A 27,098-nucleotide genomic window follows, 5' to 3' on the forward strand; every position below is an offset into this window, starting at 1 on the left:
GGAACCACATAGTATGTAGCTGTTTCAGATGGGCTTCTTTCACTTAGTAATGTGCATTTAAGTTTCCTCTAGGTCTTCTCATGGCTTAATAGTTCATTTCTTTTTGAAATTGAATAATATTCCAGTGTCTGTATATACCAAAGTTTATCCATTCACCTACTGAAGGACGTCTTGTTTGCTTCCAAGTTTGGATAATTATGAATAGAGCAACGATAAACATTTGTATTCAGGTATCGTGTGGACATATTTTTGACGCCTACAGGTAAATACCAAGATGCATTATTGCTGGATCATATGGTAAAAGTATGTTTAGTTTTGTAAGAAACTGCCAAATTATCTCCTAAAGTGGCTGTATCATTTTGCATTCCCACTAGCAATGAAAGAGGGTTTCATTGTTCCATATTTGTACCAGCATTTGGTGTTTTAATTGTTCTGGATTTTGGCCATTTTAACAGATATGTGGCTGGCCCTGGTGGTCTAGTGGTTAAGATTCAGCGCTCTCACCACAGCTGCCCCGGGTTCATTTCCCACTCAGGGAACCACATCACTGCCTGTTGGCTGTCGTATTGTGGCGACTTCATGTTGCTGTGATGCTGAAAGCTATGCCACAGCTATTTCAAATACCAGTAGGGTCACTCATGGTGGACAAAGTTCAGCAGAGCTTCCAGACTAAGACAGACTAGGAAGAAGGACCTAGCCACCTACTTCCAAAATAATTGGCTGTGAAAACCCTACGAGTAGCGGCAGAGCATTGTCTGATGTAGTGCCGGGAGGTGAGAGGATGGCACAAAAAGACCCAGCAGGGTTCTGCTCTGTTGTACGTGCTAGGAGTTGGAATCCACCGGATGGCACCAAGTCAAACAGGTGTGTAATGGTATTTCACTGCTGTTTTAATTGGCATTTCCCTGATGACATATGATGTGGAGCATTTCTTCATATGTTTCTTTGTCATCTGCACATTGTCTTCTTTGGTGAGATGTCTGTTAAGGTATTAGGGCCATTTTTTAATCAGATTGTTTGTTTTCTTCTTGTTGAATTTTAAGAGTTCTTTGTATATTTTGGATAACAGTTCTTTAACAGATTTGTCTTTTGCAAAAATTTTCTCCTAGTCAGTGGCTTGTCTTTTCATTCTCTTGACATCATTTAGTTTTAAGTGGTGACAGAAATACATATTAACATACGCAAGAACTCAATAAAATTATTACCTATTCATCTTTCATTAAGACTATAACAATTACAGCAACAAAATGTGCGAACAACTTCAGGCAACAAAAGATGGCTTAAAACAAAGGACTGAGGGACATGAAAGTTAAGCTGTGATAGGACAGGCAACAAGCTAAAGCCTTCTAAGTGTAAAATAAACTTTAAAAGATGTAAATTTTTATGTGCTGAAAGGGAAGAAATAAAAGGCAGAGTGGTGAGTACAAAATGAAACTGCTGCCCCCACGGGGATGAGGACATGGATAGAGCGCAGAGTCTGGAAAGAGGTTTGAACTAAATCTGATTAACCACTTTTCCTTAAGAGATGATTCCAAGCAATTCTTTCCTGCCCCACAACCCTGTCAATCTGAGCCTAGGCAGGAAGTTCACACGTTACAGGTTGTCCTTAGTCATCTGGGCTTTTTCCACAATTTGGCCTACACATCTGACCCAAATACTAGCCTCCTCTGACACCACAGTCATTCCCAATTGTCCCCTGAAACTCCTGCTCCGTTATCAGCAAGATGCTCTGTATTCTAAGCCTCTTCCTTGAATGCATTCTTGTCTTTCTTGCTTTAACTTCAACCTGACTGTTCACTAGAACTCTGATTCCCCTCTCCTCTCTCAAATACAGACCCTGCAGCTCTTGTATTTCCTCTAACACTGGGCAGGAAGGTGAAGAGGGTATCTTTTGTGAGCCTCTGCCACTTCAAGACCATTGCTCTTTGTTTTTCCTGAAATGACTCCAGCTCCTTTGAACATATGCTATCAGAATATAGCACCATAATCCCCTCTTTTTCACATCGTTTACCATCTGTCTTCCTCATTTTACGGTGATTTACCACTAATTCTGTCATCACGTGTGGCAATTTCTACATCTATGCAGAAGATCCATTTGGCATCCTGGCCTCTCAGTTACTTGACTTCTTTTCTCCTTCCAGTGTTTTTGTCCTCTATCCCACGCTCAGTCACCCACTTCTGTGACCATACTGTAGACCTTTTCATTGCCAATCATTGCACTACATCTAATATCTCCTTATCAAGTGCCCCATTCTCTGACCACTATTTCTGTTTTTCCAGTTCACACCGTAGAGTATGACTCCAATGAACTTTGACCCCACCATGACCTCTATTACATTAACTCTAACACATTTTTTCATCCGTTACCAATCCCCCTACACTTCCTCTTATCACCCTCTTTCCCAGCATAGGACTCGTGCCCACTTGTGTGATCATTCCTTACGGATACTCTGTGGTCATCTCAGGACATTGTATCTGTAGTCAACTCTCCTCTCCTGTGTCAGAAGTGGATTTCCCATGAAGCCAATAAAGCTGAAGCTTCAGGGCTTCTTACTTACACAGGGTCCTTTGAGGTACATGGTAATGTTTTTTTGTAAAATATGCATTATGAATTTTTTCAAAATTAAGAATTTTAACTGCAATTGGTTGAACTGATGTCACTTTCCATTCTTATTTTCCATCTTTCAAACTTACCCTACTGGCAGGTAGTACTGGGGTGGCTTTGAGCATTTTGGGGACCTAGCAAAGGGAAAATTGAGTTGGGGTACTATATTCATTTCTTAGGGCTGCTGTAACAAAGACTTATTCTTTCATGGTTCTGGAGGCTAGAAGTTCAAAACCAAGAAGTCAGTAGGGTCATTCTTCCTCTGCAGACTCTAGGAAAGAATCTTTTCTTACTTCTCCCAGGTTCTGGCGGCCTCAAGCATCCCTTGGCTTGTGTCAGCATAACTCCAATCTCTGCTTACTTCTGTTTTCACATGGCTTTCTTCTCCATGCTCTTTGTTTCTTCTCCTCTTATTAAGATAATAGCCATTGAATTTCATATCAAGATTCTGAACTAATTACATCTGCAAAGATCCTATTTCTAAATAGAGTCATATAATCAAGTTCTGAGTATACACATATTTTGGAGGGATACTAATCAAACCAGTATAGGCACATCTAGTTGGAATTCAGTGGGACACATTGTAGTGTGATTCACAGTCACTCCAACTTATAGTTAAGTTATTGGTAGTCACACAGGTTGGCTTTCAAGAACGCTCCTTCTATCTACTGTGCTGACTCACCCAGTGTCAATTATAGAGACAGGAATTTGTGGAAAGTTCTTCCAAATCTCATTGCTCACTTGAAAGAGGCTTAACTAAGAAGCCAATAGGTGTAAAATAAGATAATTAAAATTATTTAAAGAAAGAGGCAGAAAAGGAAAACAAAAAACAAATGAGACAAAAATGAAGGCAAATAGCAAGATGATAGATTTAAATGCAAGTTTACTCATAATAATATTAAATGAAAATTGTCTAAATATGATAATTAAAAGACGGAGGATATAATGTAGGGTAAAATAGAAAGACCCAGCTATGTACTCTCTAAAATTAACCCATTTTTAATATAAACATGTAGATAAATTAAAAGTAAAAAGATGAAAAAGATATACCATGCAATACTAGAATCAGAAATCTAGAGTGACTTTATTCACATCAAATGAAGTAATTAGAAGAATAAAGGATATTACCAAGGCAAAAGTGGACATTTTATCATAATAAAGGTATTGATTAATCAAGAGCACATATTTTAATTGAATAACAGGCTTACAAATAAATAAAAAATAAATGGACGAATCCTCCACTGTTATTGGAAATGTTAACATCATTTTCCCAGTATTTGATAGATCAAGTAGGCAAAAGCCATTAAAGATATAGCAGATTTGAATCAATCCGAGCTAATTGACATTTTTAGAACATTCCATTCAGCAATAGAAGAATGCAAATGTCAATACACGTAAAATAATTACAATCATACAGAGCATTTTCTTTAAACATAATGGAATTCAATTAGAAACAAGTAAGCAAAGACCTCTGGAAAATCTCCAAATATGTGGAGATTAAATCCCATTCTTCTGAATAACCTATAAATCAAAGAAACCACAAAGGATACAAGAAATGTATTTGGAATTGAATAACAAATAAATACAAAATATAAAATTTGTACTTGGCAACTGAAGCAGAGCTTAGAGGAAAATTTAAAGTATTAAATACTTATGTTAGAAATGTCTCAAATCAATGAGTCAAGCTACCACTTTAAGAAACTAGACAGAGAAGATCAAATTAAGCACATAGAACACAGAATAAAGAAAATAAAACAAAAAAAGTTTTGAATCCTCAGAAAAACAATTGAGAAATTCAATGAAAGCAAAAATAGGTTCTTTGAAAACTTTAATCACATGGAAAAACCTCTAGCCAGACTCAGCAGGGAACAGAGAAAAAACACAAACCATATCAAGAACTAAAAAGGGCACATCTCTGTAGATCCTACAGACACTGAAAAAATACTAGGGCAATACTTTTAATAGATTTACATGAATCATTTCAAGAAATTAGATGGAATATATAAATTCCTGGAAAAGAAAAAACTACCAATGCCCGCATAGTAAGAAATAGGTAACCTGCAAACTTTCTATCTATGAAAGAAATTTAACGTACAATTAAAACTCTTCCCTCAAAAACAGCTTTAGTTCTAGGTGGCTCCACTAATGAAGTCTACTGAAAATATAAGGAACACATAGTACTAGTTCTACGCAAGCTCTTCCCAAATATAGAAAATGAGGGAACACTCATCATCATTTTATAAAGCCAGAACTGCCCTCACATCAAAACTAAACAAAGACATCACAAGAAAAGAAAACTACAGACCAATAACCTTCATGAACAGACACACAAAAATTCCAATAAAATATTACCAAATGAAATCTGGTAATTTGCAAGAATATAATAGATCATGATCTTGGGGAGTTTACACAAAGAATGCAAGTTTGGTTCAACATCCAAAAATAAATCAGTTTATTTCACTGTATCAACAGACTAAGAGGGAAAACCAAATGATCATCTCAATAAATGCAAAAAAATTGGTTAATACAATTCAGCATTAAGTCACAATAAAGATCTTAAAAACCTATGTGTATAGACAGGAACTTCTTAACCTAGTAAAGGGTATATAGAAATGACTTAGAGCTAACATATTTTGTGGTGAAAGAGATAATGATTTTTCCCTTTCAGATTGAGAAAGACCTAGATGTCCATGATCATCATTTTCCTTCAACTTGAAATCCTAGCCAAAGTAATAAGGCCAGAAAAAAAGAAATAAATGGAATGTAAATTAGAAAGAAACAGAATCATTTTTATTCATAAGGAACATTATCATCTATGTAGAAAATTCCAAAGAATCTACAATAAAGGTCCAAGAATTAATAAGGGAGTTTGGCAAGGTTGAAAGATGCAAAGACAGTATATAAATACATAAACATATATTTATATGTCTATAAATATGTGTATATATTTGCTTTAAAGTAATGATGTTTCAGTAAACATCACTGAAAATGGCAGAGTGAGGAATTCTAAGACTCCATCCCTCCACAAAAACAGCTAATAAGCTGACAAAAACCTTCAGAATTGACTTTTGTAAAACTCTGGAGTCTAGTAAAAATTGACAACAAAGAGGGGAAAGATTAACAAAGAACGAAGCTACTGTGTTGTGGTGACATAGTCCTGTGGCATTTCCATTGGGCACCTATTATCCCCCAGCTTGCAGGTTAGTGGCAGCTGTGAAGATGGCAGTTCGCACTCCTGGTGCAGGTTGTTAGCCAAAAACAGCAATATGAATTTTATTCTCAAAGAATTTTAGTTGAGTATTTCAAGAACTTATACGACCACCTGAAGGGCTGCCATAAAGGCTTGCTTTTGTTTCTCTGACTCAGATTATTCCTGGAGCTGGGGTGAATTCCCAGATGGCATTTGGTAAAGTATTTAAAGACAAAAGTATTGGCTGCAGAAGCCCGAGTTTAGGGACAACAGTCAAGACAAGCAACAGACAGACTGAAAATATTGGGAAGGAAGAGGTTGAAAAGGGACATATGTGGGAGAATAAGAGATTTTAAAACCTCAGGTACATACTGGGGAATTGAGACGGCTACACACATGCCCATGACTGGACGCATGCTTAAGAAAAGCCTGAGCAGACAGTGAGATTCCACCTTTGGGTGACCTTCGGGTTCCACACAACAGGGAACGGAGGCTAATGGTCTGGGTCAGTGTTGAAGGAGTGCCTCAAAGAGGACCAAATGCTCATCAAGAGATGAATAAATAACAAACTGTGGTAACATCCATATACTGGAATACTAATCAGCAATAAAAAACAGTCCCTTACAATTAAAAAAACCTGGACATATACAACAACAGATACAAGAAGACTGAAGAAAAGAAGTCAGACAGCCAAGGAACCTCAGGACCTGAGGGACAACACAACGAGTTGCCTGGGTCTCCTTATTGCTTCCCGTATATCCTGGACAGGGATCTGCAGAATTCTCTAACCTGGAACCACCAGCAGGTATGGAGAAAAAGGGCTCCAAGAAAAGCCTGTATAGCTGAATTCTAGGATAAGATTGTGTTAGTATGTCATAGAATAGTGGCAGTTTGTATCTGCTGAACATCTCCAATTTACTTGGGATTATTTGGATGAAATCTGAACCGCAAACATCGTGTATAAAGGATCACAGTCGCAGCAATTCCTAGAACCCGCTCACGGTAGATGGACATTCCCTTTCTTTGGGGAAGTATGCTCCCTCTTTTCAGTCTCCTTATCACACTGCCACCACAACAGGTGACCAGAACGTGGTTAGCACGGTGATTGTTTGGTGGAAGCTCTGTCATTTCTGTTTCTGTTAGTGACCACCACATCATGATAGACTTATAATATACATTGGAAAATGATGGATGATATCAAATGAGACATTTTAGAAGATGTCAGAGTTTTTCCAGGACTTTGATCTAAATGGAGGCCAGAGATTTGAAAAGAAGTCCCATATTTTTATTTGCCACAATTTGATTTTCATACCCCAGTCCTATAAGAGAAACTATATTTAAGGCTTACCTAAACTCGTGTGGCAGACTGGATTGTTTGTAACTGTCAATATCTCCATTCAGCATTTCATGAAACCATAGTGAATTTGACAGCTTTTCTTTCTGCGAGGGCTGCTTAAGAGTTCAGCAGGTTACAGAGAAATGATGTTTATAGTAAACTAGATTTTTGTCCCAGAATGTGAAATATTGGTCAAATGGTTCTCAAAGCAGCCAAAGTAATGATGATCCCATCATGATAAATTTATTTACCACACCATTATAGCATAATCATTTAAAATAAAAACTTTTATTTAAAATTTTACCGAAGTGTAGCAATATGTCTACTTTGGGTATTAATATCTTCCTTGGAGCACGGAAATGATTGTCCTGTTTCAAGGGAGCTGAAGATTGAATAATAATTGTAATTTAAAATCTGTAAATAGATTTAAAAGTAGGATTTTTTTCTCTTCATGTCTCAACAAAGAATAAATTCAAATATGGTTCTTTTCAAAGCATGTGGCTGTAAGTGGATTTTCCCCCCTGTGGAGCTAATATTATATAAAACAAATAAGATTGCCACAATAGGCAAATAGAAATTTCTCATGGCTCCCACAAGAGACCAAAACTGCCATCATCAAGGTTCATTTCCCTTGGGTCTTGGCAGAGATGTAGGGCAAGTCTTGATACCATATAAAGCCCTCAGAATCCAGAGATTTTCACAGCTTGGTATGCCTGAGACCACTGCAGCTTCCACTAGGAAGGCAATGGGTGCTCTGACCCCAGGGTGCTGGGAGAACCAGCCAGGTGCCACATCAGGAACAAATGTGGTCCTAGTGCCAAGGGCGCACCTCTCCTCTAGTCCTGGCTGTCAGTTTGGAAGCAGTTGGGTAATCTGTGCCCATTTACCCCTTCTAGGTTTAGAGAGTGGGTTCCTTACATCTATTCAATACCTGAATATTTCTTTTCTACTTCTTCCTATTTTAGAATCATTGAAGAATTTCTTTTCCCATTTCACCCCATCAGAGGCTGCTTGGCCAAGGTAAGTGTCCCCTCTCAGATATGTAGGCGCCTCTGTTTCAGGATCTTATGGCAGAATATTGTTTAAATCCTAAATATTTAATTCTATTGTCACGCTTCTCCCTTCTATCCAACCACAATTCCCAGCAATCAATCGGGGTGGTATCCGCATTTTTGAAGCCTGTGCAGCCAGGTATATAGTGAGCTGAGAGAACACACACCCCCATTACTTTTGAGGGGATTCTCTTGGTGTTGGATCAGAAATAAGTGTTCAGATTCTGATGCCAATCAGCAGATCCCTACCATGCCTTCTGCCAGCCCCATGCTGCAGGCTGCTGCCTCTTCCCAGCAATGCACTTGTGACGATGCTGTTGTCTTGGCAGGGAAGGAGGTTATGTTTTCATCACATTTGAATTACTTGGAACCTACACTTATGCAGAAACCAGACAAAAATAAGGGAAAGTGCACACACAGCAGGCATAAAAATTGAGAGAAGGGCCTAGGATTTTTGATTCCTGATCAATCGTAAAAATCTGCTATGAGAGGTAGTAAATTTGAGTACAATGTGATAGAGTAGAAACTATTAAAAATGAAAATGTCTATAAATTTTATGGTAAAATAATACATTGACAATAAATCTTCATTTAGTTGGTGAGAAATAGGGAAATCTTTAATTTTTTTGTCAAGCTTCTTGTAGGAGTGCAAAGTTACTTGTGAAAGTAACTTGTGAAAAGTCTAAATATGTTCATCTTTATTTCTTTAACAAACAGTGTAACTGGGGTGATTTTTCTCTTCTTTGCGTGTATCTTTAAGTGTCTGTTATGAGAGTGTCTTCCAACTGGGCTCTCAGTCTCTGACTTGGCAACCTTGACTCCTCCATGTTCATCCCCCCTCATCAAAGCCAGGGTGAAATATGAGGATGTTATCACCTGCCGTGATTACTTATTGTCTATACCATAGGCTAATTCTTAAACGACTTAATATTTCGTATGAAGGTCTCCATGATCTGGCCCTTGACCCTATTTTTTTAGCACAATCTCTCCATCCATTTTCTATTCATCATTCACTCATAATTTGCCCACTCGCACAGCAATCAGGGCATCGTGAGTTGCTTCTCTGAAGATGCCAGGCCGTGTCATATCTCTATGTCTTTGTTCACTCTGATTCATCTGCCTAAAACGCCTCATCCTCTCACTTATTTATATTCCAAGACTCAGTCCAATGATTATCTCTGATACATTTACCAAGCATTTCTACATGTTCGTTTATGTTTTGTGCGTTTGATTGAATATGTATCTGTCTTTTTTTTCTAATTTGGGCTCATCTCTAATAACCTATGCACATAATGAAATTTCAGTAGAATTAGAGAACATTTCCTAAAACAGTCAGACATTTTAAATGTAAAGACACAGTGGTGAGTCCAAAATCCGGTATTCCTCCTCTGCGTGTGAGTCAGCCTAGTGATAAAGGACATTCCTTCGCAGTCAGACAGACCTGGCTTCACTGTCCTTCTGATTCCTCTCCCTCTAATTTGGTCATTTTAATCTGCCTCAGCTACAGTGTCTTCTGTGAAATTAGAATAACAATATCTCATTAGTATTGTTTTGTGAAACAAATGAGATATTGTGTTAAAAGCACTTAGCAAACTTCTCAGCACCTAGCAAGTGCTCAATAAATTATAATTATAGAATATTCTGGACCGATTGCTTAGGCTTCATGTTAAAACTAATCAAAGCATAACCTCATCAGATTCTTGCCGTTTCCATCTCCTCATCTATGAGGAAAATGCCTGTAAACATCTGAAGTTTTCCCCATCTTAGTAAATGACATCACTTCTATGTAATAAGCCATATATCTGAGATCCTCCTTGATTTCTCTCTCCCTTATCTCTCATGTCTAATCTATCTATTATTGTTAAAGCTTCTTTGGAAGCGCATCATAAATCCACCCACTTCTCTTCAAGTTTCCTCTGACCTTCTCTGGATAGCCTCCGATCAATCTTGCTTCCATAGAGTCTTTGCCATGACAAAGTTCTCTTTCCGGACGTAGATCTTATGCGCCCCTACTCAGCTTTCATCCTTCACTTGCTTCTCATCATATGTATACCACTGTTCAGATCCCAAAGTATTGCCTAGCTTTCCCAGCTATTCCTTTGCCGTCTTCCCCGTCCATCCCAGCGTAGCAATGGTGGCCTCACCTCAGTGCAGCTCTCTCCCTCCTCAGCTCTTCAAAGGGCTGGGGGCCTGGACTCCTTCTCTGCCTAAACGTCACCTCCTGGGAGGTCAAAGGGACCTTTTCTGATCACACTAGTATCATTTTCTGTTTTTTAACTATCATAGAAATGTCTCAAATTTTATTATGTATTTCTATCTTTGTTTGCTTATTTAAAAAAAATCTCCTCCCAGAGATTTTCATTTCCACCCCCAAGGACTTAAAACTCCCTGAGAGTGAAGCCCATGTTTCTTCTGCTCAACGCTCTGCTTGGCTCCCAGCAGTTCCTCTCCTCGCTGCTATCAGTCCATGCCTACCTTCTCAATGCCCTGCTGTGGGGCAAAAGGAGGGCACTCCTTCACACTTATTGTTATTTACAGTTCATATGAACATTTCATTTACATTATTTCATTTAGGTTTTGATCTACAGTGACATAAGCTGAATAAGTATTAATATTCACATTTACAGAAGAAGAAATTGGGTTTCAGAGAGGATAAGTTTTCAAGGTCGTATAGTATATGGGAGGCAGACCTGGTACTTGAATGAGGAGGTCCAGGCCTTTAATACTGAAAAGGCTAACTCTCCGCATCTCACCTTCTCACATACCTCATAGACAAGGACAGCTGCACTCCATCTCCACTGGTGGCAGAGGAAAAGAAAGTAATACCATATGAAAGATAAATGAGTTGTAAGGAATCACTTCCAGAACTCTAGGTAGATGATGGGCCAGGAAAGCCAAGTATATGCTTTAGAATTGGCAATGGTCACATGGAACATGGAGGTTTGTTTCATTCAGAGGTGGTTGTGAAGGCAGCATAGGATGTTAGAGAGAATGTGGGCTTTAGACTTAGACTTGAATGCGATTCCTGTCCTACTACCCATGGGAACTTGGTAATAAGTTACTTAATACCTCTCCAAGCCTCAGTTTCTTCAACACTAAAATAAATCTAATAGCATATCTAAAGAGGCTATGTGTTATATGACATATATAAAGAAGAGAATTAAATTACGTTATGTGCTTAATGTACCCAGTGTATGCTCTAGCCTATATTTTATTAATAAATGATATCAGTTACTGTTATTGAAAGTCAGAGAAGGCAATGGATCAAAGATTCTAACTGGATCATGGAATCTGACCAGTGGTTTTTCCCCCCAGGAGAGCTAAGCCCTGTGTCTCCAATATGGAAGTGCAGAACCAGACACAGGTCACCAAGTTCATTCTGGTGGGATTCCCCGGGAACTGGGGCATGCGTGCAGCAGTGTTTCTGATATTCCTCATGGCATATATTCTGACAGTGGCTGAAAACATGATCATCATCCTGTTGGTGCAGCAGAACCGGCCACTGCACAAGCCTATGTACTTCTTCCTGGCCAACCTGTCCTTTTTGGAGACCTGGTACATCTCTGTGACTGTACCCAAGTTGCTGTTTAGTTTTTGGTCTGAGAGCAACAGTATCTCCTTCACCCACTGTATGATACAACTTTACTTTTTCATTGCACTCATGTGCACAGAATGTGTGCTCCTGGCTGCCATGGCCTATGACCGTTACGTGGCCATTTGCCGCCCACTCCACTACCCCACAATTATGAGCCATGGGCTCTGCTTCCACCTGGCTCTTGGTTCCTGGGCCATTGGTTTTGGCATCTCCTTGGCTAAGATCTGTTTTATCTCCCGTCTCAGCTTCTGTGGCCCCAATATCATCAATCACTTCTTCTGTGACATCTCTCCAGTACTTAACCTCTCCTGCACAGACATGTCCATAGCTGAGTTGGTGGACTTTATCCTGGCACTGGTCATCTTCCTCTTTCCACTCTCTATCACTGTCTTGTCCTATGGATGCATTCTGGCCACTGTTCTACGTATGCCCACAGGAAAGCAGAAAGCCTTCTCTACTTGTGCCTCCCATCTTGTAGTGGTCACCATCTTCTATTCAGCCACTATTTTCATGTATGCCCGGCCCCGAGCTATCCATGCCTTCAACATGAACAAAGTTATTTCCATCTTCTATGCCATTGTCACACCTGCTCTCAACCCTTTCATCTATTGCCTAAGGAACCGAGAGATCAAAGAGGCTCTGAAGAAACTGGCCTATTGTCAGGCCATCCAATTGGACTAGTCTATTACAAATAACTAGAAGGAAATGATTTGATTGGGTGCCTGCTCTTCCATCCTCTGTCCTTTCCCCATTAATGCCTCAGCTGGATATTACTCACGTTAATATGACATCAGCACATCTACATCAACCACAGGCTTTTGGTTGTGTTGTGAGGTCTGCAACTATGCATGAGTTCTGTGCTTACCCCTTATATAGACAATTCTCTTTGGCTGTACCCAAAATGGGGTTTCTAGGACTGTGAGTAAATTCCTAACTGGGTTAAGTGGGGAGACAGATGACAGTGTATGAGTTAGCTGTTTGGGGATCTGCAATCATTAAGGGCTCTGGGGCCAAAAGATTTGGTGAAAACTTCCTGACTTCCCAGCTTCCTGGCTGAGACAAAGGTTGCCATTCTGGACATTGAGCTGGGAGTCAATCTTGGTGTCAGAGACTAGAGACTGCCCCTCTAGTCCTTCCAACACTTTTGGTAAACACCTGTATTAAATACCTTTCTACTTCAAAGCTAGAGGACTTTCTGTTATCTGTGTGTGAATTGTACCTTATACAGTTATATTTTGTTTCTGATTTACCTTACACAGTTGGCTTGTATTGAATTTCATACAATATATTTGTCACAATATATTTGTTTGTATCCTCTAGCAGATGAGCACACAATAGATAATTAATAAATATCATCAAATATATTATTTGCTGAACGAAATTTGCCCTCATCAGTCTTCTTTTCCTGTGATCTCAATGTTTCCTCATTCCTCGTCATTTTTATTTCACTTTCCCTCACCTTCACTTTCTCATCATGCATCTCATATATGAGTAACTAGCCCAATTTTAGGATTTGACAGATTTTTATTCTATGCCAATAACTCTCAACTCTCTTACTTGTTTACCTGACACCCTCTCCATGTATGCTAGTCCATTTTGATCACAGGTGTCCACACACCCACAGAAGGGTGCCCAGATATGCCCACTCTGTTCACAGTTTTGCCAATGGCGACAGGAGCTATACTTTAAGCCGTATTCAATATAACATGCCAACATCAGCAGGAATTTAGATCTTCCGCTAGAACAGTTTAAAATAGGATGGCTTTTCGCATTTGCAACATCTTTCACCTAAAAATGAATGACACTTTCAAGAATGTTTTCTCTTTCTTTTGAAGAAAGACACATTAGATGGGATTCTTTTCTATATTTTACGAACTTCCAGAACAGAAGCTTAAGAAAGTAAATAATGTACAATCGCAGACAATGGGGAGTGGCAGTCTGAAGCCCAGGACTTCTGACTCTGAGCCCTGGGTTCTTTCTTAGCCCATGGATCTCCTCAGAGAGAAAACATGCTTCCTCAGTAAACTGAGTGTGGGAGCTAAGTTTGCAGGGATGTGGTTGGAATCACCAATTACTATACCCGGGGAACTGTTGATAAAATGAAAATGGACAAATGTGAAGTATATTCCTTAGGAAAGAAAAGAAACAAAGATAAAATGTAAGCCTACCTCATTTTAGAGAATAAATTTATAAGAGGAAATGATTCTCATAATGGAAATGATTAAATGTTTGCTCCTGGAATGTATTTTTGCCCCTCGATGCAATAAAGAAGTGGTTATGAATATATTTCCATTTAAAAACCAAGCATATAAAGAAAAATGTTTATTTTCTGAGATCTTTCAGATGAATCAAAATGTAATGGCACTGTCATATAGGGCTATAAAATATACACAGTGAAAAACTGACAAAGGCATCTTCAGCAGGACTTAGCAAAAGAGGGATAAAAACAATCTACTGGCTGCCGACAACATGAGTTTTAGCCTCAGATATATTTTTATAATGTGACTTGGAACAAATCATGTAAACTCTCTGAAACACTAATTCTTCATATGTAAAATAGGACTAACAATGCTTATTGTGCCTCCCTTACATGAGGGTTCTGAGGATCAACTGACATGATGCAAAAGTCCTTGATTGTTAAAGATCTGGCCCATGTATGATCTAAGCAAGCTGAAACTTGGTTGGGGTTTACATGGGAACCTAACTGTGCAGGCTATGCTCCCTAGACCTGTCTGAAACCATCCCGCACTGACTGAGCTCCACATACATCATCTAGAGACCCCCAACGATAAGGGGCTGTTTGTCTCCTTATTATTTCTCATAAGTATCTGGGTGAGGGAGAGTGTGGGAGTAGAATTTCTTTGTAAATTCTATTAAATTGTGTTGCAAAGAGCAGATGGAAATCAATAATGTGGCCTTGACCTCTTTGTGAGAGGAATGCCTAAGTGCAGGAGCTGAGTAAAGCAGCGTCAGATCAGACCAATGTAGGAATCAGCCTCAACAGAGAGAAGATGACTTATAGCTGCATGATGGATAAATGCACATAGAAGAGAGCTATTTGCAAGGTGAGACACAGAAAGTAAGTTGGAAGTTTTAAGCCAGCCTGCTTGTGATTAGGTAACCACAATATAGATTCTAGTAGTCAGTTTTAGCAGTTTACTCAGAGACCAAGCCATCATAATTTAGTTATCACCAACCAAATCCATAAGGAAGTTCATCAAATGAAATAAAAATATGTTAATTACACATGCAATATATATATATATATATATATTTTTTTTTTTTTTTTGAGGAGAGGGAGGATTAGCTCTGAGCTAACTACTACAAATCCTTCTCTTTTTGCTGAGGAAGACTGGCCCTGAGCTAACATCCATGTCCATCTTCCTCTACTTTATTTGTGGGACGCCTACCACAGCATGGCTTTTGACAAGCAGTACCATGTCTGCACCCGAATCCAAACCCGCAAACCCCGGGCCACTGAGAAGCAGAATGTGCGCACTTAACTGCTGCGCCCCCTGGCCGGTTGCCACATGCAGTATATTTTTAAGTGACCATATTAATTAAACCATTCAACTAAAATTTGAGTACCTACTATTAGGCACTATTTTAAGTATAATAATATACAATAATAACAAAACACAAAAACTTGTCACCCTCATGGATAGGAACTGACAGCAGACTGTATATCTGTGCATCCATAATGCATGCATACATTCATAATGTAGCAGATTGAATGGTGGCTCCCAAAAGGATGTGTCCACTTCCTCAACTTGGAACTGGTGCTTGTGAACTTATTTGGAAAAAGGGTTTTGAGATGTAATTAAGTTAAGGATCTTGAAACGAGACCGTCTTGGGTTGTCTGGGTGTGCCCTAAATCCAAAGATAAGTTCCTTATAAGAGAGAGAAGGGGAGAGGAGAAAGGAGAAGGCTGAGGGAAGATGGAAGTAAAGACTGAAGTCATGCTTCCATGAGCTGAGGAATGCTGGGAGCCACCAGAAACTGGAAGAGGCAAGGGAAGATGGTTCCCCAGCGCTTTCGAGGAAAGCACAGCCCTGCTGACACCTTGATTTTGGACTTCTGGCCTCCAGAATTGTAAGAAAATGAATAAATTTGTGGTTTTAAGACATCAAGTTTGTTGTAATATGTTAAAGCAGCCCTAGAAAACCCATACTCATACCACTTCAGGTGGCAATAAGCACTGTGGGAGAAAAAAGCATGGAAGAGTAACGGGAAGCGCTGGTGGAGAGTTGACATTTTAAATAGAATGGTTACAGAAACCCTCACTGAGGAGGTGACATTGGAATAAATATGCAAAGAAGCTGAGGGAGCAAGACATGTGGCTACTTGAGTGAAGAACATTCCAGACAGAAGAAAGTGGGATTCTGTTACCAAGAGAAGGGAGCAATTTGAGCTTGGTTGCTTAAAACCACAAGTGCACATTACGCTAGCCCATTTGGGTTGCCTAGAACCCCCATATACCTTATTCCCCAAGAGAAACTTCCTAAAATGCCCATGCCTATCCAAAAGGAAAAAAAAATCCTCCCCCTCATCTGCCTCTAACACTAATTGGAGATGGCCCAATTCTCACCAGACACTGCATCAAGCTCCAGGGTCAGGATGACCACGTAATAAGCAATCCTCTCTGTAAGTGCAGGGATAGCTCTTGTTTGGAGAAAAAAAAATATTATCTCAGATTTGGAAAAAGGCAAAATGACAATTTTCTGAGTTTTTGATATTATACCAGAGCTTTTTCTCAGAAGCCTGCTTGATCCTAATGTGACATTCTTCGGTGAATGTTGTCGCCTATTTGGCTAGCAATTTACAATGGACGAAGGCACAGAGTTAAGGGCCCTATATAGTTGGAGGTCAACCCCATATGTAAAATGAGGCTAATAACTGTACCATCCCATTGCATTTCTTTGAAGATTAAATAAGTAAATACAGGTAAAGTACTTAGATTAGTGCTCAGCACAGAGTAAGTGTTCAGTAAAGGATTATTTTACTTTTATTTGAGCAAAAGTTTTATAGGCAGAACAAATATTGGGTGTAAAAGCTTATAGTGAGAACTAAAGAAGCATTTTCTGGGCAGACGGCTAATAATGCTGGGAGTAACGTAAAACTTGTAGTATAATAATTTACACATTTATGCTAAGGAAATGCACATATGTGGAAATAATTCATGTGATGCTCATTGCAATGTGTTTATGACAAAAAAACTGAAAAAACAAAACCCAAGCATGTTAAAAAATAGATTCGATGGAGTAAAAAGTGGCATGTCTTTATGATGGAAATGTTGTAGCTTAAAAAATGACGTGGAAAGTGGCTCATAATATATTACTGGGTGAAAAAAACAGTTTACAAGTAAGTGACAAATGATGTGCAGTATGATCCCATAAAAATACACACATATACGGCATCTGGGTACTTCTGTGAAAACAGAAAAAGGAGGAAGCGTTCATAAATTTAGGGATGCAGAGGTGAGAGTAGATGGCCAAATATTAATCAAATGAAGGTTTAATAGTCCAACAGAGCTTGAGAGAACTGAGGCAGCTGTTTCTTGAACCTGCTTCTTCTCACATTCTGTACTAGGGATCTCACATCAAGGCAGAATAGCAATGAGGGGTAAAATAGGATTTTCTTTCTCCCCTTTTGTTCGCTGCCAGATTCTTCTGAAGTCCAGAAGCTTTTATGGTTGGGCCAGTTATGACTCCATAAGTGTATACATAAGGGAAACATGGTATACTGAAATATGAAATTTAGGTAGTTTAAATTCTGATATGTAACAGACTGCGCATGAAGGCTGCTGTGGTTTATTCGATACCAAATAATTATGAAGCATCAAACAGCAAAGCTTCTGGATCTGAACAACCTCATCAACTGTGCCTTTTGCTGTGAAGGTTGTCATGGTAACATTAGGGCTCAGAGCTGAGAGCCGACTAAAGCAGCTATTATAACTCTGCATGAAACATATTTAATACTTGGAGTGTTTCCCTTTTCATTCATGTCTAGGCTGAGCCGTTGGAATAGTCCCATGCTGTCTGAGACCATGTGGTCAATAATAATGTAGTTAGAACAAAATCTAGAAGTACAGATATACAAAATGTAAGAAATATTTGTGTAGGAGTGGACGGATTGCAAGATTTTTGTGTCTCTTCCTCTTCTTCCTGGTCCTCCTTCTCTTTCTTCACTTACTTCATATTTCCTACTGTTTTTCTGCTTAATAAATGCTGTGTTGCTTGTTTCTAAGGTAAAATAATTCCACCCTAAATTAAAACGTTCACGTGCTCCTGTCTTAGTCGTCTTTAAAACACTTCGGTGTCTCTCTCCACCGTCTGCAAAGACAAGCTCCCTAGCTTGGCCATAGGCTCTCTATGATGCGTTCCTGCCTCAGCACCTACTTCTCCAGTATCAGGGCCTGATATTCTCAACCAGCACTTTATCTTCTTAAACTTTTTGTCGTTTCTAAAACACAACACGCTGTTTCAGGCATCCCTGTCTTGTTCAGGCTATTCCTGGGCTTAAAACATCCTTCCATCTCCAGGTGTGTGGTCAGGTTGGGTTTTTTTTCCATTCTTCCAATTCAACTTAGGCATCACCTCCTTCAGGAACCTTACCAACTAGGTCTCTCCTTTCTCTCTGAGGCACAATCACTTGTCCTGTATCCTATTCTCAGATCTCAAAGGAGGAGGAACTTGTCCTATTCATCTTGATGTCCCCACAGTTTATCACAGCACCTGGCATATAGTTGGTGCTCAGTTAACATTGTTAATCTAAGCCGAGCTGAATTAAGATGAGTTTGTGCTTCTGAGGAAAAGGGAAGGAACAAAGAAGTTTCCTAGGACCATACAGGGTATTTATCCAATACTCTTGTATATGTCTTGGAAAGGTTACCTAAGAGAAGAATCCAAAAGATCTACATAGTTCTGTACCTATTACCAACAGACTCAACAAGGACCCAGCTAGGAGGTATTTGCTTTAGATAGTGCTGCAATCATAACACTTACTCAACAGATCTAAAGCTTTTCAAATCATCGGAAAACAAATAGCTGCTGCAAAAACATGAGAGCTTCTGCTGTTGCTGAGCAGAAAAAAGCTGGATTTATTGAGAGAGAGAAGCTGCAGTGTCAGCTTCTAAAACTCAAGATGCTCAAAATTAGTGATTTTTAGCTCCTTCATAACTCACAAATAACAAAGTTTTCTCCAGTTACTGTCTTTGTTCTCGTTTTCCTTGCCCACCACTTCAATCTATCCGTCACTATGTTCCTTGATGCCTTACATCCTTCATCACTGTTGCCCCTCACGTGAATAAACTGTCATATCCCTTCAACCAGTAGCCCTATTTCCTCCCTCTCATTCTCATCAAATTGCCACATCACCAGCAGACATATTTTTTTAAAACCACCTTACTGAGGTATAATTGACATATAAAAAACTGTCCATATTTAATGTGTACAACTTGATGAGTTTGGGAATAAGTATACACCCATGAAACCATCACCTCCATCAAGACCACAGATATATCCATCACCTGCCAAAATTTCCTCTCACCCCCTTTATTATTGTTATTATTATTAATTGTTGTTATTTTTGTAGTAAGAGCAGTTAAAAGATCTACCTTCTTAGAAAATTTCAGGTATGCAATACAGCATTGTTAGCTATGGGCGCCATGCTGGGTAGTAGACCTCCAGAACTTATTTTTTTTGCTTAACTGAAACTTTGTACCCCGTGACCAACATTTCCCCATTTCCCTGTTCTCCAGTCCCTGTCTGCCACCACTCTATGCTCTGCTTCTATGAATAGATTCTATATATAAGTGAGATCATGAGTCTTTCTGTGAGCAGACACAACTTTTTAAAACACAGCTCTGATTATCAACTCTGTGTGGAAAAGTCTTCAATTTTGTCTGACTATCTACTGAGTCCAAAGACCTTAGTTTGAGATTCAGTATCCTCTACTATCTGCTTCAACATGCTTTTCTTCTTTATGTGACACGACAAAATAAACTCATAAACCAAAATTCATCTAAAATACTCCAATTCCCATAAAGACCAATATTGATTTCTGCAGTTGAAAGTAATATCTTCATCCTTTGAACTTTCCAATGTTTTTTATCTGCATTATGGTTTTTAGAAATTTATGTCTCATTTTCCTTCTAAGAGCATCTATGTATGATTTGTCTTTTTGAAGCCTCAAACAACTATCATATTGTTGTGTACAGAGTAGGCATTCAATAAATATTTGTTAAATAAGCTATTTTGGATTGCTTTTATAAGCATTACTCCAAATAATGTTTTTTGGGGGAAGACTCATTAAGTTATTTATTAGAAAATATCTATCCAGTTAAAAAAGTAGAAAAAAATCTGTTATTCTCTGTATTTTATTTCACAATTGTAACTGCTGTATGTAACAGGCTGCCTGTCCTGATTATTCATCTTCACAATTCACTTAAAAAGTTAATTTTCTCAAGTAGTGTTTATTTGGTGTTGGTACCATCTAGTGGGAAGTATGAGTAATGCTCAACGATTAACTGGCACTGGTGAGTCAGTACTAAGACAGGCCTGGAAGATCATCATGCCTAACACTCTTCCTTACAGAAATCAGTATACTGAAATTTCGAGAGTTTAGGAGGTTTCTCAAGGTCTGCATATGGCTGAGCACCTATTATGTGAAATGAACTGTTAGATGGAACACTAAGAATTGTAAAGCATGATTCATAACCTCACATAATTTACCACCAACATGGGGACATAAGACACTGATGTATAAAAGGTGACAATAAAACATTTGAATTATTCAATATGAATAAAAAATACTTGACAAAATATGCAGACAAAAAATTCTACATGAATTCAGAAGAATAAGAAAAATGTTCTAAGACTGCAGTGAGTAAAAAACATAAAGTGTTTAGTGGAGGTGGAATTTGCTCTGACTCCTGAAAGCTCTGTAGGTTGGACAGCTAGAGAAGCAGAGAAGGAATATTAAATGCAATGGAAAGGGTGGAACGTATTTAGGGACAATAAGCATAAGAATAAGACACAATAATAAGAATGTATTGACTACTTTAAGTGAAATGGAGGCTGGTACAAATGAAATATAAAGGAGTGCTTTAAATCAATTTAGTGGGAGAAGGTAAATGATAAACTGTAAACCTGAATCACTAGAATATCAGTATTGTGAATGTACTGGAAGGCAAAATCTTGGAGTTTGTAAGCTAAATTCTCTTAAACAACAGTGGTTAGATTCAAAAATTATAAATATATGTGAAGAAAAAAAGACAAATATCCTAATGTTATATAAAAGAGCACTTGTAGCATAGAACGAGATTCACTAAAAGATACAAAAGGTGCTGTATTTTAAATAACTTAAAGGAAGATGAAAATAGTATATATTAGAAAATTGTTATATAATTCAAAAAGTAGCTCTGATGACAAAGACAGCGATGTCAAAGATATTGATGAAGAGTTAGAGTAAAATCATGGCTTGAACTTGAACTTAAAAAGTATTATGCCAGGCCTGGCCAGTGGCCAAGTGGTTAAAGTTCCACACGTTCCCCTTCGAGGGCCCAGGTTCATGGGTTTGAATCCCGGGCATGGACCTACTCCACTCACCAGCCATGTGGTGGAGGCACCCCACATTCGAAATAGAGGAAGATTGGCAGAGACGTTAGAGCAGGGCTGTTCGTTCTCAAGTAGAAAGGATTGGCAGTGGATGTTACCTCAGGGTGAATCTTCCTCAGCAAAAATAACAGAAAGAAAGAAAGAAAAGTGTTATGCCTAAATCACTCAACATATTTGAATATTATATATGATCTAAATAAGTGTAATTAAATGAATTAAATTAAATAGAAGCATAAAAAGAAAGGAGGAGACAACTACATTGTTTGCTTTGGGGATTTTTTTAATTCTGTCTTGATCATTTCCAGTATCTTCTATATTCCTCACATTTCTGTAACATATGTTCTTTTTATAATCAGAGAAATATACTCTTTCAAAACTGAATATAGTAGCAGGCTCTTTTAATTTCATTTTTTGAAAAAGTTTATGCATTTACATGGTTTGAAATTCGTGTACATAGTGAAAAAGTTTCCCTTGCTTACTCATGCCTTGGGAATGCATTTGGATTTCTGGGAGACAGAATGGTATAAAGAGAGAGACAAAAATCCAATTTTATTATTTTTCTAGTACCTTTAATGTTTTCAATACATTTATTGTGTAATCCATCTTTGCATCACTGATTTGAGATACATTTTCATCATGAACAAGATTCCAATATGTATTGGTTCATTTACAGTCTTTTTTTAATTCTGATCTGTTGATGTCTCTCTCTAGTCGTGCACCAGTAACACACTGTTTAATTACTAACATTTTTGGAACTTGAAAATAGAAAAAGGCTAATCTTTCTCATAACTCTTCTTTTATATAATTTTCCTGGTTGTTCATGCTCTTTACTTTTCCATGTGATTTTAGCATCATCCTATCTAATTAGAAAATAAATCCGTGGCTACTTTGGGACTGCGTTATATTTATTGAACTGCTTTGGGGAATTGGCATGTTTATAATGCTCAGTCCTCCTATTCAAGAACATGCTGTTTTTCCATTTGATCAGGTTTGTTGCATCACTAAGCAGAGTTTTAAAGTTTCTTTCACATAATGTTTACATGTTGTGCTAAATTTTTAAGATACCATGGAATTTCAGTTTTCATATTTTATTAGTGTTTTTTTACTTTTTTGATTGTGTTTAGAAAATAATGCCTGCATTAGTTCTACTTTTTGAATTAGCTTTCTTTGGAGGGTTGATATATAGACTTCTTTTTCCCTTCTTTCTCTTTTTAATTTTTATGGTAAGCATTCTATTGGCATTTGAAAAGAACGTTCGTCGTCTGTTTTCAGGATTCAGACTCTGTGAAATATTAATGAGCTCTACTACATTAATTATTCTATTTTTAGTCCTCTATATATTAAATTTTTTCAATGATCTGATATGGGCTGAGGAAGGTGAATTAATGTCCCTTACTGCTTTGTTTTCCTTCTATTTCTCCTCAAATCACTTATAGTGTTTGCCTCATGAGATTGACCTTATTTCATCTGAAATTACACCGTCATAACTACTCAATCTCCCATGTTAGTTGTGTTACTTGGTGTTATTAGTGCTCTTCTATGATTTATCAATGCATTTTTTCTTTTTTTTTCTGCTTTTTCTCCCAAACCCCACCTGTACACAGTTGTATATCTTAGTTGCAGGTCCTTCTAGTTGTGGGATGTGGGACGCCACCTCAACATGGCCTGACGAGCGGTGCCATGTCTGCGTCAGGATCCGAACCCTGCGGAGCCCGAGAACTTAACCGCTCCACCACGGACCTGGCCCCCAAATGCATTTTTTCTGATCTGAATTAAACCTTGTCTGATATTAGGGTTACAACTCACGCTATTTTGTTTTTATTTCCCTATTTGCCGTTACCCACACTTTCTCTCTAAGTGTTTTCAATCTCTTTGTTTTAACCCACCAGACTTTTGTTGATCTTATCATCATTTTTGGTAATTACTCTCATCAATTAAATGTACTTATATCTCTTTTACATAATTTGTCAGATTTAAATGAAACACATTTGTTCCCAGATTTAAAGATGAAGAAGTCAGGGGCTGGCCTGGTGGCGCAGTGGTTAAGTGCGCATGTTCCACTTCAGCGGCCCGGGGTTTGCTGGTTCGGATCCCAGGTGTGGACATGGCACCTCTTGGCAAGCCATGCTGTGGCAGGCGTCCCACATATAAAGTAGAGGAAGATGGGCATGGATGTTAGCTCAGGGCCAGTCTTCCTCAGCAAAAAGAGGAGGATTGGCAGCAGTTAGCTCAGGGCTAATTCTCTTCAAAAAAAAAAAAAAAAAAAGGTGAAGTCAGCATTCCACAATCTCCTATCTTCCTTTCTTCTCAACTTTTGCTACTTATGTTTGTTTATACATCCTCAAGGCATGTTTTAAGCTTTTGAATTCTGCTGTACCACCTTAATCCTCGTATTTATATTCACCACAGTCCTGCAATTAAAATGATTCAATACTCACAGCCAATTCTTTTGCCATAGATTTTCTAGGACTAGTATTCTTTGAATTTCTTCATGTTTTACACTATTTGTGCCTTTGTGTTTGTACAACCACGTGGCTGGTACAAAACTTGGATGATGCTTTCTTTCCTGGAGGATTGTGTAGATATCACTTCACAAACTTTAGCATTGAATGTTGCTATGGAAACATGTAAGTCCAGATGATTCTTTTTACTTTATAAGCAGTTTTATTTTGCCAGCTAAACACATGATTCTTTATCTTTTTAATCTAGTAACATTACTAGGATATATCCTTATATGACCAGTCTTTGTCAGTTCCCCAGGGACATAGTTTGCCTTTTCCTTCTCTAGATTCATGTCTTTTTTTTTCCTTCAGGAAAATTTTTTTGAATTATATTTTTAAATATTTGTATTTTATGATTTAGATTTTCTAGAAAATGATGTATTAGCTCTCCTATACCTATCTTCCATACCTGTCATTTTCCTGCTAATTCATTTTAGTTTTCCACTTCAATTTGATTATTCTTGCTTTTTTATTTATGTACTCAATATTCCTTAGTACGTTTCCAGCAGTGTCTTTATTCTGTTTTCCCCATTCCAATTTCACCTTCATTTCTAGAGTATTGTTATATAGTTTTTTGTTTCTGTTGTAAGCTTTATACTTTCATACTTCATTTCCTTCTTCTACGTCAACATATAGTTCTCAAATTCTTGACTCTCTGCCAAGTCTTAGGTCTCTGAAAAGTCTTCTTGTTTTATAGAGAAAAGAGTTTCATTAATTTTTTAAAAATTTTGTGAAGAAATGTTTGGTTACCATTTTCATTTGTTATGTGGGGAAATTTCTCTTGTGAGTGTTATCAGCCATTAAGTTTTCCAGCTTCTTTCCTTTTTCCTTGCAGAAGATTTTCACAGATGCAATAAATCCTCATTATTTGCAGATTCTGTGTTTGTAAATTTGTCTACTTGCTAAAAGGTATTTGTGATTCCAAACCAACACTTGGGGTGCTTTCACGGTCATTCATGGACATGTGCAGAGTGGGAAAAATTTTGAGTTATCCAATATGCGTGTTTCCAGCTGAGGTTGAACAAGCTGATATTCTGCCTTCTTGTTTTAGCTCTCATGTTGTGAACTAGTGTCCTGTTCATAATCTAACCAATGCCATGTTTTTCACATTTTGGTGCTTTTTGCTGGTAATTTCATTGTCTAAAATGGTCCCAAAATGTAGTGCTGAAGTGCTGTTTAGTATTCCTAAGCACAAGAAGATTGCAATGTGCTTTTTGGAGAAAATAACCATAAATTTGGTTGATGAAAGTGAGATAACATTCTTTAGGCGTGATTTATAGTGCCATTGACCATGAGTCCAATGTTAATGAATCAACAATACAGTACAACCAGAACAAAGGAGAGGAAATTTGCCAATCTGTACATGAGAACTTTCGAGAAAGTGCCAAAATAACAACTATAGTGCATGATGAAGCTGTGGAAGAGATAGAGAGAAGTGGCTATATTTGTGGATTCATCAGATGAGAACACATAAAAAGAAAAAAGTGTAATGAACAACATTGTTGTGAGGCTGAAGGCCAAAGAAATTTATGACCACATTACACGGAGTCAGGAAAATGTTAAACCCTTCTCAGCTAGTGCTGGCTGGCTTACATTTTTCAAAGTCAATGAAGCATGAAAAATGTAAAACTTGCAAGTTAGTCATGTTGTACAGATAAAGAGGCTGTGGAAGAATTTAAAACATACTTGTTAAGTGTTATACTTAAAAAGTGGTACGTGGAAGAGCAGGTTTTCAACGCTGTTGAGATGGCCTTGTTTTATAAGGATGTGGGTAAAGGAACCCATATCATGCAAATGGCATTTTGGTTGATGAAAATGTTGTGACCAGAGGTTTGCAGGAACCTAACCCCATATTTCCCCTAGGAGGAATAGTTTAGTATTTGTTAATTCAGTGTTCACAGTGACTTTATAGAACACAGCTACTGAAAATAATGAGAATCAACTGTATTATTCTAGTTCCCTTGAGTATCTTTGAAGCAGATGAATTTTTCTTGGAAAAGTGAAGGAAGAATCAAAATCAACAGGAAATTTCCTTATGAAGCGGGATAATACAGTTGATTCCCTTTATTTGCAGTAGTTATGTTCTATAAAGTCACCGTGAACACTGAACTAGCAAATATTGAACTATAATTGATAGGGGAAATACAGAGGTAGGTTTTTTTTTTTGATGTTACTTGTTAAAAATATTTTATATTTTTAGAGCAGTTTTAGGTTCATAGCAAAATTGAGCAGAAGCTACAGAGATTTCTCAAATATTCCTTGCCCAAAAACATTCATAGCCTCCCCCGTTATCAACATCCTCTACCAGAGTAGTATATTTGTTACAACTGATGATACAGAGTTATTTTCACTGCCCTTAAAATCCTCTTTCCTTTGCCTATTCATCCCTCTCACCTCGACCCCTGGCAACCGTTGAAACTTACTCTATCCATGGTTTTGCCTTTTCCAGAATGTCATATAGTTGGAACCATACCATATGTAGAATTTTCGGATTGGATTTTTTCACTTAGTAATGTGCATTTAAGTTTCTCCCCTGTCTTTGCATGCCTTTATAGTTTATTAATTTTTTTAGTGCTGAATAATATTCCATTGTCTGGATATACCACAATTCATCCATTCACCTACTGAAGAACATCTTGGTTGCTTCCAGATTCTGGAAATTATGAATAAAACTGCTATAAATATCTGTGTGCACTTTTTTTGGTAATAGGAGTTTTAATCACTTTTAGTAAATACCAAGGAGTGTGGTTGCTTGATCATATTGTAAAGGTATATTTGTTTTGTAAGAAACCACCAAACTTGTCTTCCAAAGTGGCTGTACCATTTTGAATTCCCACCAGCAAAGAATGAGAGTTCCCATTTCTCCACACCCTCACCAGCATTTAGTGTTGTCAGTGTTCTGGACTTTGGCCATTACTATAGCTGTGTAGTGGTATCCAATTGTTGTTTTAATTTACATTTCCTTGATGACATATGCTGTGGAGCATCTTTTCATATGCTTATTTGCCATCTGTATGTATTCTTTGGTGAGATGTCTGTTGAGGTCTTTGACCTGTTTTTTAATTGAGTTGTTTGTTTTCAAATTATTGAGTTTTAAGAGTTCTTTGTATATTTTGGATAACAGTTCTTTAATGAGATGTCTTTTTTTTTTAAAAGGTATTACTTTATTAAATTTTTTTTTTGCTTTTTTTTTTTGGTGAGGA

General features: G+C 37.8%; 1 protein-coding gene across 1 annotated transcript; it reads left to right on the forward strand.

Moving 5' to 3' along the window:
* The first annotated feature begins 11,522 nt into the window (after nucleotides 1-11,522).
* On the forward strand, nucleotides 11,523-12,458 carry OR6B1 (olfactory receptor family 6 subfamily B member 1). The gene has a single exon (XM_014858091.3). It carries the CDS (start codon nucleotides 11,523-11,525, stop codon nucleotides 12,456-12,458), a length of 936 nt encoding a protein of 311 aa, XP_014713577.1.
* Nucleotides 12,459-27,098: the final 14,640 nt, after the last annotated feature.

This window comes from Equus asinus, chromosome 1 (genome assembly GCF_041296235.1).
Source record: "Equus asinus isolate D_3611 breed Donkey chromosome 1, EquAss-T2T_v2, whole genome shotgun sequence".
NCBI lineage: Eukaryota > Metazoa > Chordata > Mammalia > Perissodactyla > Equidae > Equus > Equus asinus.

What these genes read in the sequence shown, in the direction of transcription:
- OR6B1 (XM_014858091.3), top strand. Translation starts at nt 11,523, where the DNA reads ATGGAAGTGCAGAACCAGACACAGGTCACCAAGTTCATTCTGGTGGGA.